General features: G+C 43.7%; 2 protein-coding genes across 3 annotated transcripts; one reads left to right on the plus strand and one right to left on the minus strand.

Moving 5' to 3' along the window:
- On the minus strand, positions 1-2,627 carry rwdd2b (RWD domain containing 2B). Its single transcript, XM_061781017.1, has 4 exons — positions 2,011-2,627; positions 1,843-1,910; positions 936-1,307; positions 1-713 (listed from the first exon to the last, which is right to left on the minus strand). Exons 1-4 carry the CDS (start codon positions 2,251-2,253, stop codon positions 479-481), a joined length of 918 nt encoding a protein of 305 aa, XP_061637001.1. The 5' UTR covers positions 2,254-2,627; the 3' UTR covers positions 1-478.
- A 258-nt stretch (positions 2,628-2,885) lies between these two features.
- usp16 (ubiquitin specific peptidase 16) lies at positions 2,886-12,892 on the plus strand. Of its 2 annotated transcripts, none has more exons than XM_061780989.1 (18): positions 2,886-3,120; positions 3,259-3,336; positions 3,812-4,011; positions 4,084-4,187; positions 5,866-5,978; positions 6,113-6,333; positions 6,413-6,508; positions 7,470-7,600; positions 7,681-7,768; positions 8,429-8,510; positions 8,589-8,680; positions 8,780-8,833; positions 9,622-9,768; positions 9,953-10,547; positions 10,753-10,847; positions 10,957-11,043; positions 11,945-12,083; positions 12,479-12,892. In XM_061780989.1, the coding sequence occupies exons 2-18, from the start codon at positions 3,276-3,278 to the stop codon at positions 12,592-12,594; spliced, it is 2,421 nt and encodes an 806-aa protein (XP_061636973.1). In that variant the 5' UTR covers positions 2,886-3,120; positions 3,259-3,275; the 3' UTR covers positions 12,595-12,892. The 2 variants fall into 2 exon arrangements, with proteins under 2 accessions (XP_061636973.1, XP_061636972.1); XM_061780988.1 differs by having other exon boundaries at positions 2,887-3,120; positions 6,110-6,333.
- Positions 12,893-12,897: the final 5 nt, after the last annotated feature.

Raw genomic sequence — 12,897 nt, forward strand, 5'->3', positions numbered from 1 at the left:
TTGAATCACAACTTTTAATTGGAGTGTGGTCCCTGATTGATCTACCTTATCGTGAAAAGAAAATTAGAGTTTCTTATCTATAATTCTTAAGATCAAATCAATACAGTCTCCATAGCACCATTTGTGAATCGAGCTGCTTCCGCGGGGCCTGCGCGACTATTAAAACTCATTCACTCCCAGCCTTCCCAGTTAACATGGATATTTGACTTCTAAAGCCGTCAATGGCAGTGAATGTGTTAAAAGTGCAACTAGGAACCCCCCCGGACCATTTTTCCACAAAACTCAGGAGAAACATTCGCTGTGAGGTAAGACTGCAAGTGTGGTGACTAAATGACAAACCGTATTCCGGGATTTCAAATTCTGGTAACTGTGTGGTCCAATTCCTCTGCGTTGTCAGTGTGATAAAGCTGTGCTCTCCATCCAATCAATACTTTGCAAATGAACAAGGCGGCGTGTGTGGAAACAGCCGCCCGGTCGACTATCGCCTCCCTTCCACACCGAAGTACATCTGGAAGACGTCGTGACAGCCCTTTTCCCGCAAGAACTGGTAGAGCAGGCCCAGGTCCATGTGGTTCCCGCGCGGGTCGAACGCCGCCTCCTCGAAGCCAGAGAACTTGCGCAGGGAGTCGACGCTTTGGCCGCTCGGCACGTCGTGCGGGGAGACGTCTTCTCGGTGGCGAATCGTGATCCGCTTCCACGTCAGAGCCTTCAGTCTGGAGAAGGGGGGGGGGGGGGGGCGAGCTTCAGTGCATCAGGCTGAGTTATTCGCCTTGAATGCGGAAAATTGGATTGCAACCCTAATTTTAAACCCCAAATTCAAACTGAAACTCTAACCTTGGTTTCAAAGCTCTCATTTCTTGGCCTTACCAGTCCCCACAAATCGACGATAGATTCAAAACCCAAATCATGTCTCTGTAAATGTAAGCCAAAGTTACCTGGACCAGAACTCCTCGCAGGCCTCCTGTGCACCTTCCGCACAAACAATCCCGGGCTTCCCGGGCATGCTGAATCCCGACAGTCCGAGCTCCTTGGCCCACTCCAAGATGTTCTTCCTCTTGGTGCTGTTGTAGATGTGGTGGCTGTAGATCCACAGGCGACTGAACGCCTGCCGCCGCCGCCGTGGCGAGGCAGCGTCCGTCTCGGGAGGAGGAGGCGCCGAAGAGCTTTTGTCCACATACGCGCGCAAGTTGTCCGTCAGCCATTCCACCGCCGACAGCACGCACACTTCTCCCAGGCATGCGTCGGCGAGGTGCGCGTTGAGTCCGGCGTGGAGCTGCGTCTGCTGGGCACGGCTCAGTCCACGACACCTGAGGCCAAAATACAGTCCAGACATTTACACACACACACACACATAAATTGCGAAGATAACGTATGTGAGCGCTTTGGAATTTCATCAATTTTCGGCTTATTGGTCACAAAATGTAGTCTTTTTTTTTAAAAATCTAAATCACAAGAATAAACAGTCTCCTTAAACTAACACCTGTTTTCATATTTTTATAGAACATAAGTAAACCCTTGGATTTACTCTAATAACTGGTTGACAGTTGACCCTTGAACCTTTGGTAGCAATAACCTTGGAGCAAACGATCAGGATGAATTTGGGACCATTCGTCTATATAAGAGTGTTGCAGTTCAGCAAGAAAAAAATAATTACGAAAATAATTATTTGCGCGCCGTAGTATAAACCACCTGCAGCTTTAGTTTTTTTTTTTTTTCCATTAAACAATACCAAATAAAACAACAATAATCGGTTAATCAACAGTAATTGGGAAAAGATTGCAAAAATAATTTGTATCCAATGGAATGTATATTAAATAACAACTGTGTTTAATTTGTAATTACCGAACTGTTATCTCTGGGACCACACTGGGATACTCGGGTGGATACGTGCAGGAGAGACTGAACTCCACCTGTAAACATTACATTAAATGACATGACATATTTTGATTGATAAATGAATAATTCATTAATTCCCATTGAGAGATTGGGTGCCTTTCCACTTTTGTTTACCCCCTCAGCGACTCCTGCGTCATCTTTCAGCCTCTGCTTGATGACGAAATGGGGTCTGGAGGAGGGAGGTGGCGCCGGTGGGCTCTCGTTGGAAGCCGACGGCGCACCCTCGGCCTCGGCGTAGTCTCGGAGCTCGGCCAGGGCAAGCTGATCTACGATGTCCAGTTCTTCGTGCGTGGGGAACATGCTGGACAGCAACTCGAGCTCTGCCACTTGAGCTTCTGCCGATTCCCGGAACGACATGCTAAAATGTGTATTATGTATTCAATTAAAAGTTTGTCATTGTTCCCCCCTGCCCCTCATTTTGTGTCAGTTTGAGACTTTCATTCCGCGTGAAAGACCGCAAAAACGTGTGCTTCCACACGGAACATTTTAGGGGACGCACATTTGCTTTTCTTAGCCTAGCATGCTAGCAGCTAGCTTGTACCACCGTAACATTTTTTGTAGACCAAACAACGTGCATTCACATCGCACAATAAAATATAACTGTAGTAAAGATAATTGATTCTAGTGTGCCAAAACTCGATTTGTGAGAATGAACCCGCGACCGTCAGTGACATGACCATGTTAAATGGACGAAAGCAGCGCACGCTAACGACTGGCTTGTGCTCGGACCCGGAATCTCTTAGACGACGCACCGGAAGGAAGCAAAAAAACACTCGCCGGACAATTATTATTATTATTATTTTTTTTTTAAAACGTACCCAAGCTCGTTTAACGAGTTTCCCACCGACTTCAGTGACACGTCTTTGTTATAAATGTGTACAAAGAGGTGTGGGTGAGTAGACCGGCTAGTTTCTTTTCTTAGCCTAACATGCTAACGACGGAACATTTTCTGCGACGCACCGGAAGCGCATAGTCACCGGACAGTGGAAAGCAGCGACACAGTTACATTTTAGTTCCGTTTCTTTAACCGCCTGCATGGACATAATTCTCCACTGGTTAGTTTGCCAAATAAGCGCCCTTTTGTACGCAAAATATGTAAAACTGTTCACTCCAAGCGTACTTCCACGGGGCATTTGCTAAAATGTCTGGATTAAAGTTGGCGTCTGGCGGAAAAAAAGTAAACGAAAGTATAAGTGTGACGTGATTCGCCTGTGTGTGTGTCAAGTAAGTCTCCTCAAGCAGGGAGTTTTCATACGTTATGACATGACGTGCACGAATGCGACTTTGAACTATACGTAATTGGCTTGTTTTTAAGCGATATTACAACAAGAATACGTCATGTGTGGTTTTCATCTCTAATAGCGAAAAATAGGGGAATCATGGGGAAGAAAAAAGCCAAGGACAGGAGCTCCAGAGAGGATGATGAGTTTGAAATGACAGGTAAGCATGCTTACATCTTGGCACAATTTTTTTTTCATTTTATTTCATTTAACCTTTGTTTATCCAGGTGAGGCAATTTAGAACAGATTTTCATCTGCAGGATGTCGAGTAATGCTGTTTTAAAATGGTGATTTCATTTATTAAGGAAAAAAAAAAACTATCCAAAGTTACCTGGCCCTGTGTGAAAATGTAAAAAACAGCATTTTAAGTTCACTTCTGTTATATTTGTCTATTTACATTTGTTTGATGGTCTTAAAGTGGGGAAACTATACAAAAGTCTCAGAATTTCAGAAGGGGGGGGGGGTAATGCTTTTTTCACCGCACTGTAAATAATACATTACATCATAGCATATGATGAATAAAAGGTTCATAAAAGGCTAAAAAAAAACAAAAAAAACTGTTGCAGCCATCATGTATCGTATTTATTGGGATCTTCTCTACAACGGTTTGTTTGTTTTTATTTTAATCATCACAGGTCCAGTTTGCAGGCACATTAGGAAGGGCACAGACCAGACTCTTCTCAAGAAGTTCTCTGGCATATTTGATTGGACACGTTGCCAGGACTGCAAACATGAAGAGAATAAGGAGAACATTAGCACAGACCTTTCTGTGGACTCCGATGATGAGAAGGATGCACTGGTGGAAGTGTGGATGTGCATGAAATGTGGCCACAGAGTGAGTTCATATGACCTGCTGGGTTGTTTTGTTTTTACACCGAGTGTTTAATTTCCATTTTTTTCTTTGAAGGGATGCGGACGAAGCTCCGAGAACCAACACGCCATCAAGCACTACGAAACGCCGCGGTCCGATACGCATTGCCTGGTGATCAGCTTGGACAGCTGGAGTGTTTGGTGAGTGTGCAACTTGAGACCAACTTACAGTGGGTATGGAAAGTTTTCAGACCCCCTTTAATTGTTCACTCTTTTTTTATATTGAAGCCATTTGCTAAAATCATTTCAGTTCATTTTTTTTCCACATTAATTGTACACAGAGCACCCCATATTGACAGAAAAACTGAATTGTTGAATTTTTTTTGCTGATTTATTAAAACAGGAAAACTGAAATATCACACAGCCATAAGTATTCAGACCCTTTGCTCAGTATTTAATGGAAGCCCCCTTTTGAGCTAATACAGCCTTGTCTTTTGGGGAATGATGCAATAAGTTTTTCAAACCTGGATTTGGGGATCATCTGCCATTCCTCCTTGCAGATCCTCTCCAGTTCTGTCAGGTTGGTGGGTAGCCATTTTTAGGTCTTTCCAGAGATGCTCAATTGAGTTTAAGTCAGGACTCTGGCTGGGCCATTCAAAAACAGTCACAGAGTTGTTCTAAAGCCACTCCTTCTGTATCTTAGCTGTGTGCTTAGGGTCATTGTCTTTTTTTGAAGGTGAACCTTCGGCCCAGTCTGAGGTTCTGAGCAATCTGGAGAAGGTTTTCGTCCAGGATATCCCTGTACTTGGCCGCATTCATCTTTTCTTCGATTGCAACCAGTCTCCCTGTGCCTGCAGCTGCAAAACACCCCCACAGCATGATGCTGCCACCACCACGCTTCACTGTTGGGACTGTATTGGACAGGTGATGAGCAGTGCCTGGTTTTCTCCACACATGCCACTTGGAATTAAGGCCAACAATTTCTAGCTTGGTCTCATCAGACCAGAGAATCTTATTTCTCACCATCTTGGGAGTCCTTCAGGTGTTTCTTTAGCAAGCTCCATGCGGGCTTGCACTGAGGAGAGGCTTCCGTCGGGCCACTCTGCCATAAAGCCCCGACTGGTGGAGGGCTGCAGTGATGGTTGACGTTCTAGAAATTTCTCCCATCTCCCGACTGCATCTCCGGAGCTCAGCCACAGTGATCTTTGGGTTCTTCTTTACCTCTCTCACCAAGGCTCTTCTTCCCCGATTGCCCAGTTTGGCCGGACGGCCAGCTCTAGGAAGGGTTCTGGTCGTCCCAAACGGCTTCCATTTCCATTTACGGAAGCCACTGTGCATACATTTTTTTGTAACCTTGGCCAGATCTGCGCCTGGCCACAATTCTGTCTCTGAGCTCTTCAGGCAGTTCCTTTGACCGCATGATTCTCATTTGCTCTGACATGCACTGTGAGCTGTGAGGTCTTATGTAGACAGGTGTGTGGCTGTCCTAATCAAGTCCAATCAGTATAATCGAACACAGCTGGACTCCAATGTAGGTGTTGAACCATTTTAAGGACGATCAGAAGAAATGGACAGCACCTGAGTTAAATATATGAGTGTCACAGCATAGGGTCTGAATACTTATGGCTGGGTGATATTTAAGTTTTTCTTTTTTAATAAATCAGCAAAAATGTCAACACTTCTGTTTTTTTTTTTTCTGTCCTAATGGGTTGCTGTGTGTACATTAATGAGGAAAAAAATGAACTTCAATGATTTTAACAAATGGCTGCAATATAACAAAGAGTGAAACATTTAAGGGGGTCTGAAAACTTCTCTTACCCACTGTATGTCTTGCATGTGTGTGTGTGACTTCATCACACCCCCTACCAACCCCCCTCAGGTGCTACGAATGCGACGACGAGGTGCAGTACTCTGGGAGCAGTCAGTTGGCTCAGCTGGTGAACAACATCAAAAAGAAGACACAGTTGGAGCCCGTAGAGAAAGCACAGAAAAGTAAGTGTAAAATAGGCCCAGCACAATTCCCCATGTCGTAATACCGTTCCCCATTTCCCGTTCTATGGTTCGACATCATCGTCATTTCCCCTCTTTGCCATCACTGGCACTCTTCTGCGGTGGCGTCACAGAAGGCGGCGTGTTGGAGGTGCGTCCGAAAAGCGTCACTTTCAACACGGAAGAAGACAAAGACAAGGAGGACATTAAGAACCAGAGCTGCGAGAGGAAGACCACCAAGAAAGAGTCTGCGTGCAAGTCGCAAAACTCCGGCGGCGCAACGGAAGACAACAGCGGCGTTCCTGTGCGGGGGCTAAGCAACCTGGGAAATACTTGTTTCTTTAACGCCGTCATCCAGGTGAGCTTTCGAAGATTGCAAAGAAGACAAATGTATGAAGAAAAACTGCCAGGAAATGTTTCCTCAATCCTCTTTGCAGAACCTTTCTCAGACACAGATGTTAAGACAGACGCTCAACAAGGTGACAGATGACAGGACGACCGTCAGTGTCAAACCTGCTTCCTCCTCCGCACTGGTGCGTGACTTCTTCCCATTTCAAGTAGCTCTAAATAAGATATTTGATCCTTAATAATATTATGCCCTGAAAGGGGTCAATGTTTGAGCAGCCTGGACAAAGACGCTGACCACATGGCTAATTTACTTTAATGCTGTGCATTGTTGTAATGTTAGTACAAAGTAAACATTTTAGTTATTCTCTAATTGATTCAGTCTTTGAAGCATCACATAATATAAAGTTTTGCAATTCCGTTGCCTTGATTTTTGGTGAGGTTAGTACACCGTCTTAGGCCATGAATGCAACTGTACTAATAATTAATAAGAATTTCTTAAAGGTGCATAAATAATACAATATAAAGAAGCTAAATACACAACAATCACTCAAACGTAACATATTTGATCATGAATATACGGAGCCAGTCTCACAAAAATGCTGAATGTCGGACCCTGGTCTTAGAACCCTTTATTATTAAATTAGTTTATATTGCATAAAGCGTGGACCTATCATACACGCATGCACATAACGGTAATTGGTGCAGCTAACGACAGTCTTTGAATGAGGGAAGGAACCAGCGCCATCTCGTGGACAAACCTAAAAAAATACAACTCAAAAACTGGCAGTTTAAATAGAAATGTTACCAATGAAGGAATGTATTAGATTATGCTCAAATCAATGTGGGATTAACATTTTGGGAATAGTTTTCAATTGAACATTTTTTTTTTCTTGCTGAGAACAAAATGTGTCCTTTTTGTGTGCAGCCATGTCATTTTAGGCTAAATTAAATGCTTAAAATGAATACAAGCTTCATACAACTCTGGCAAATTCAACCTATAGTGCTCACCTGCTATGTATAGTAGTGGGGGGGGGGGGCAGAACCCTGTCGCGCATTGTGAAAATCTGTGAGTAATTGACACCCCCCCCCCCGAATCACTTAAGCGTTAACATTGCCAATGCTAACTTTGACTTTTTGTGAGCACAGGAGGCTGTTGTGGCAGAACTGGATCGGCCTGGCTCGCTAACTATGGCAATGAATCAACTCCTCAATGAAATCCAAGAGTCAAAGAAGGGGGTGGTGACACCGCAGGAGCTGTTCACGCAAGTTTGTAAAAAGTGAGCACCGGCACAACTGTAGAAGTCACAACCCGGACTTTGCTGTGTCACGTCACGGCTTTTTGTCTCGCGTGTTGCAGGGCTGCCAGGTTCAAGGGATTTCAGCAGCAAGACAGCCAGGAGCTGCTGCGCTACCTGCTGGACGGGATGAGGGCCGAAGAGAGCAAAGTATGCAATAGGTGGCCGATAAGACGCTAAAATGACTCAGATGACGGGGAATTTGTGTAAATTCATTTGATTTAAATTGCAAGCGCCGCCTTTAGTCACCTGACAAACACGATTTAAACACCCATCGATTCTACAGTGACCCGTGATAGGTGAAAATTCATATTTTTCATAATTTAAGCCTTAACAACCACTAAACACATTGAAATACTTTTAAAACGAGTATAGAATGTACAGGAAATACCTAATAATAATAGAATTAAAAACATTTGTTGCATAAGCCTTAAAATAGCCCTCCCGCATGCTGTGCTCACATTGAAAGTTATTTAAACATGCTTTATAAACCCATTTTAATCTTTGAACAAAAACCAACAACAACAGCAAAATCTATGGGGCTGCGATTAGTGAGACCCTATTTAGCAAAGGACTTATGTAATGCGCATACTAAATTACATGTATGTACAATCATACAGAACTCATGCACCCTTCATTTTTAAAATAACATAAAAAGGAAATGAGTTAACCACTGCATAGTATTCATGATGGTAAGTAATCAACCATGTGGCAGTTGAGCATCACATTTTGACATTCATCATTGTAAGTGTAAAAATAAGTTAGCCCCCTTTTGCCTTGTAGGTGTAACGAAGTGATTTGTGTCTTTAGAGGGTGAGCTCCGCGGTCACGGAGGCACTTAAACGATCGGGAAAAATCCCAGATGGGGAGGAGCTCAAATCTGTCGTCAAAGGTCGGTCGAAATTGTTGCTCTTAATTCATGTGTTATAATTGTTGCTTTCGATGTGTAATTTATCGGTTTGATGCGCAGAGTACGAGAACAATGGGTTGCCGAAGAATTTTGTGGACCAGGTGTTTGGCGGGGAGATGACGAGCACGATCATGTGTCAGCGGTGCAAAACGGTACGTCCGGTAGTGCAGTATTTTTTATTTTTTAACTCATTCACTGCCATTGCTAAAGAAATATGTAACGTTAAGCAGCCCCTTCTTTTGCTCTTACAGGTGTCTGTGGTCACTGAGATGTTTCTGGACCTTTCTCTTCCAGTTTCTGATCAGGTACGCCTTTTTGTGTATTTTTTTTTTTTCTTTTTCATTCACAGAACTTCCACATTGTTATTGTTAAAGTTCTTTGGATTCTTGAAAATATCATAAATATGTTGTCAGAAGGTGGGAAAAAAAATACTGAGCTATTTGCAATCTCAATGATGTTTTTGTTTAGTTTTTTTACATTTGGACAAATAGAAAGAATTACTGAAATACTGTAACTATCGGTATAATCTCAAAGATAAATGTTTAGGTTTTTTGCTATTTCACAAGTCAAAAATTTGTGATCATTATTATACTTTGATCTCAAATTTGATTGGTCTTTTTTTACATTTTCACAAATTTCTTGGACGTTAAATTCAATAGATTTAGTTTTTTTTTTTATTTAAGAAGAAAACGTTTGATATTAATATAACATGTTTTTGTCATTTTTACATGTTGTATTATCTCCGGAGAAGGAGACTTCACAAGCATGATCTACCAATGGCAAATTTAGAAACATTCACTAATAAAATAAGAATGTCATCTTCATCGCCTTTTCAAACTGCGTTTTCTTTTCTATATAGCAACATTCCGTTTCTTTTCATGTGATTTTAAGTAAAGTCAGAATTTTGCCAACAGATTAAAACTCTTCAAGTTCACTTCAAGTCAAAGCACCACTGTATGTATCGTCATGGCAATGACCAAAGTTGTAAGGTCCTGAGAAAAGGCCTAAATTCGACTTTAGAAAGAGTGTGCGAACCCAGTGGGTTAAGTTGAACTTGACACACATTTTCTTGGTCTCTTGTCTGTTCCTGCAGGCTTACAGGAAGAAGAACCAGAAAAAAGCGGTGCAGAAAAGCAGCAACATGAGCGAGGACGGCCCCGAAAGTCAGAGCGAAGACGTTCCCGCTGGTAGCAAGTACCAGCAGAAGAAAGCCAAGAAGCAGGCCAAGAAACAAGCCAAGGTAAGTCGCTCTCTCAAACTGACCCATTTGGCTTAATAAGTATCATCGACATAGGGTCAGGGTTAGAGTGTCATTTTTGGGAAATGAAGCCCTGGAGCCAAGAAGTGAGAGAACCTTTGTTAGACTTGGCATTCCGTGATTATTATTATTATTATTATTTTATTTTTTTTTGTCGTCTTTGCAGCATCAAAAGAGGCAGCAGAAGCTGGAGAGCAGAGTTAGTTTCAACAGTCTTGCATGTCTAAATCAAGAAATCAAGAAAGAGCTTTCTCAAGATGCTGAGGCGCAAGAAGGGGATTCTGCGCCAAGCAGCGTCTCTGAAGGCAACCCGAATTCCCTGGACGCGCCCGACAAGGAGGACGACAAAGGAGACTCCACCAACAACTCTCAGTCGGCATCAGTCTGCGATCGCTTTGGCGGCGCCTCGTCCGAAACGCGGTGCTCCAGCGACGGCTTCTTGGACGACGCCGACTTCTCGCTGGTGAACGAGATGGAGAAAATCAACTTGAACGACGCCTTCATCGACTCGGACGTGGCGGAAACGTGCGTGGAGAGCGAGGACGACGCGCAGGAGGAAGAGGCCAAGGAATACACGGTCGTCAACCGGGACCCGGAGCTGGCGTTCCAGACTCTGGCGCGCAGGCCTTCTCCCGACCAGCAGCAGTGCTCCGTGGAGTCGTGTCTGTTTCACTTCACGGAGGAGGAGACCCTCAGTGAGAACAACAGCCTGCTCTGCGTCACCTGCACTAAGCGGCAGGCAAGCAAGGACAAATCTGCAGGTAGGAAAAGTGCATGGATGGAAATTTAAGTGCACTCTCAATGTCACAAACTGTCAGAATTCACAATGGCTCTCTTCTTCGGAACTGAGCAGCTCAGAAAAGATTTACTCGGTCGTTTACTTCCACACCTGACCCAACTATTTGTATACAGGCTGTTCAAAAGACAATTTCCCATAATATGTCCTCTTTAATTTTCTGTGGCTAGGGCCCAAGAAAAACGTCTACACCGATGCCTCGAAGCAGATGCTCATCTCCTCCCCGCCACCAGTGCTCACTCTTCACCTGAAGAGATTTCAGCAGGTGACGCAGCGGGAGGCACTATAATCCGCATTGGCACATTACCCCATCGGACTGCAGCGCGACATATTCGTTCACCCTTCTGTTAAAGTCCTTCCTTTGTTTTCTCCAGAACGGCTACGGTATTTCTAAGGTGAACCGACACGTGCCCTTCCCTCTGATGCTGGATCTCGCACCCTTCTGCGCCCTCAAGAGTAAGGTAAATATGAATTTAGTTCATTAGAAGTGAGCTAAAAAAAAAACAACTCCTGTTGTATTTTTACCTTTTGGTAAACCAAAAATGTTCATGGATCAATGTGACCAGCTTGATGATTATTTAAAAAAAAAAGACATTTGTGCTTAGCCCTGTGTCCTGTCTGAAAATATTCAAAGGCATTTTTTTACAATTTTAAATTGTGGAATTTCTTCTTGAATTCTTCACTGAAATTAGCCTGTTTTTAGGGGCCAGCCTTGAGCAAATCGCTATCCAGCCCCTTTTCTGATGGGCCAATGTCAAGTCTGGCTTACCATGACGACAGGGGCGCAGCCTGAGCCTTGTGACTAGTGGGGCTTCTACTTGTGGGGGGAAAAACCCAGCACCAGAAAAGACAATAATAGCATTTTTGCCAGCACTATGTGGCGCATGGACACGTCCAAACTGCAGTGCATTTCTGCATAAGTGCAGCTCTGCTTTGACATGATAGCAGAGGTTTCATACCTGTGGGGGATGTGGGTGTCTGTGTATGAGAGTGTTTCAAACAGTGTAGCCTGGCGGCCGGATTCACGCCGTCGCTTGAAAGTGACTCTGGATCTTCTCCCATCCTAGCTGCCATGTCATGAGCGGAGAAACTCGGCATGGGAGTGGTTCTGTGGAATTTAATGCAAATAGAAAAGGGCTTTCATGCTCACAGACACAGTTTGTGGTTGTATAATTTTGCACTTGATGGGTGGACACACATTCCAAAGAACCCAACTATTAGCACACAAGCAATTAAAAAGTCAATATGGAAGGTCACCACAGCTCATGTTACTCGTAAGTGGGCCAAAAAGTGTCACGGTACCTTTTTGTACTTCTTCTTTTGAAATCGTTGTCATAAACGTGCCTATTTTTCTCCTTGCAGAACGTGGCAGAAGGTGAACGTCAGATTCTGTACAACCTGTACGGCATCGTGGAGCACAGCGGCACCATGAGGTCCGGTCACTACACGGCGTTCGTGAAAGTACGACCCCACAGCTCCAAATCGTTCGGCAGACTCGAAGGTAAGAGCGAGTAGCGGAATGGATAGGCCGATCAAAGGTGGCAAAGTACTCGCGCTCTGTAGAAGTTCGAATACTTAAGTTGTGTAAAATGACTGGTAGAAGTGCAAGGTTAAAAAGTACAAACTCGGAAATGTACTTGAGTATAAAAGTAAAGTGAATTATATTTCTGTTGCTAAGTGGCGTCATGTTGTTTAAAAGCTAGCTAACGTTAGAATGTTTACACTATCAAAGCGTGTTCCCCATAGCTTTGCTAACGTTGTAAACTGACAAAAAAAATGCAAAATGAGTTGATGATGACTGAAAAGAAATACACCTTTTTTGTATGCTTTTTCATATTTGCACTTTGTTACTGAAAACGATGAACTGATTGACGAAACCTCTGTCCGCGCGTTTAGGAGAGCCACCTGAAGGATCGTGGTTCCACATCAGCGACACCAGCGTGCAGCCCGTCAGCGAGAGCAGAGTGCAGAGTAGCCAAGCCTACCTCCTGTTCTACGAGAGAACCCGCTAATCATCATCAAAACTGTGCCTCTATGCCCGCCTGCTGCTCGAGCGCGACCATTCACTGTACAGAATTTGTAGTGACTTTTCAGAGGACATTTAACGCTGACATTTTTACAGGTGTTTGTTTCTCAGGCTCATGGGAACGTGTCGAGGTGTGCAAGCACAACGTCAGGATATTGAATATAAAAATAGATTTTTACACAAACTCATCATCATTCCATATAGTCGACGGTGGGGTGGAATTGTAATTAAATACATGTTTATTTTGTATGAATATGCAATTAAATACACTACATGTGAAAGTACAGTA

Source organism: Phyllopteryx taeniolatus, chromosome 8 (assembly GCF_024500385.1).
Source record: "Phyllopteryx taeniolatus isolate TA_2022b chromosome 8, UOR_Ptae_1.2, whole genome shotgun sequence".
Taxonomy (NCBI): Eukaryota; Metazoa; Chordata; class Actinopteri; order Syngnathiformes; family Syngnathidae; genus Phyllopteryx; species Phyllopteryx taeniolatus.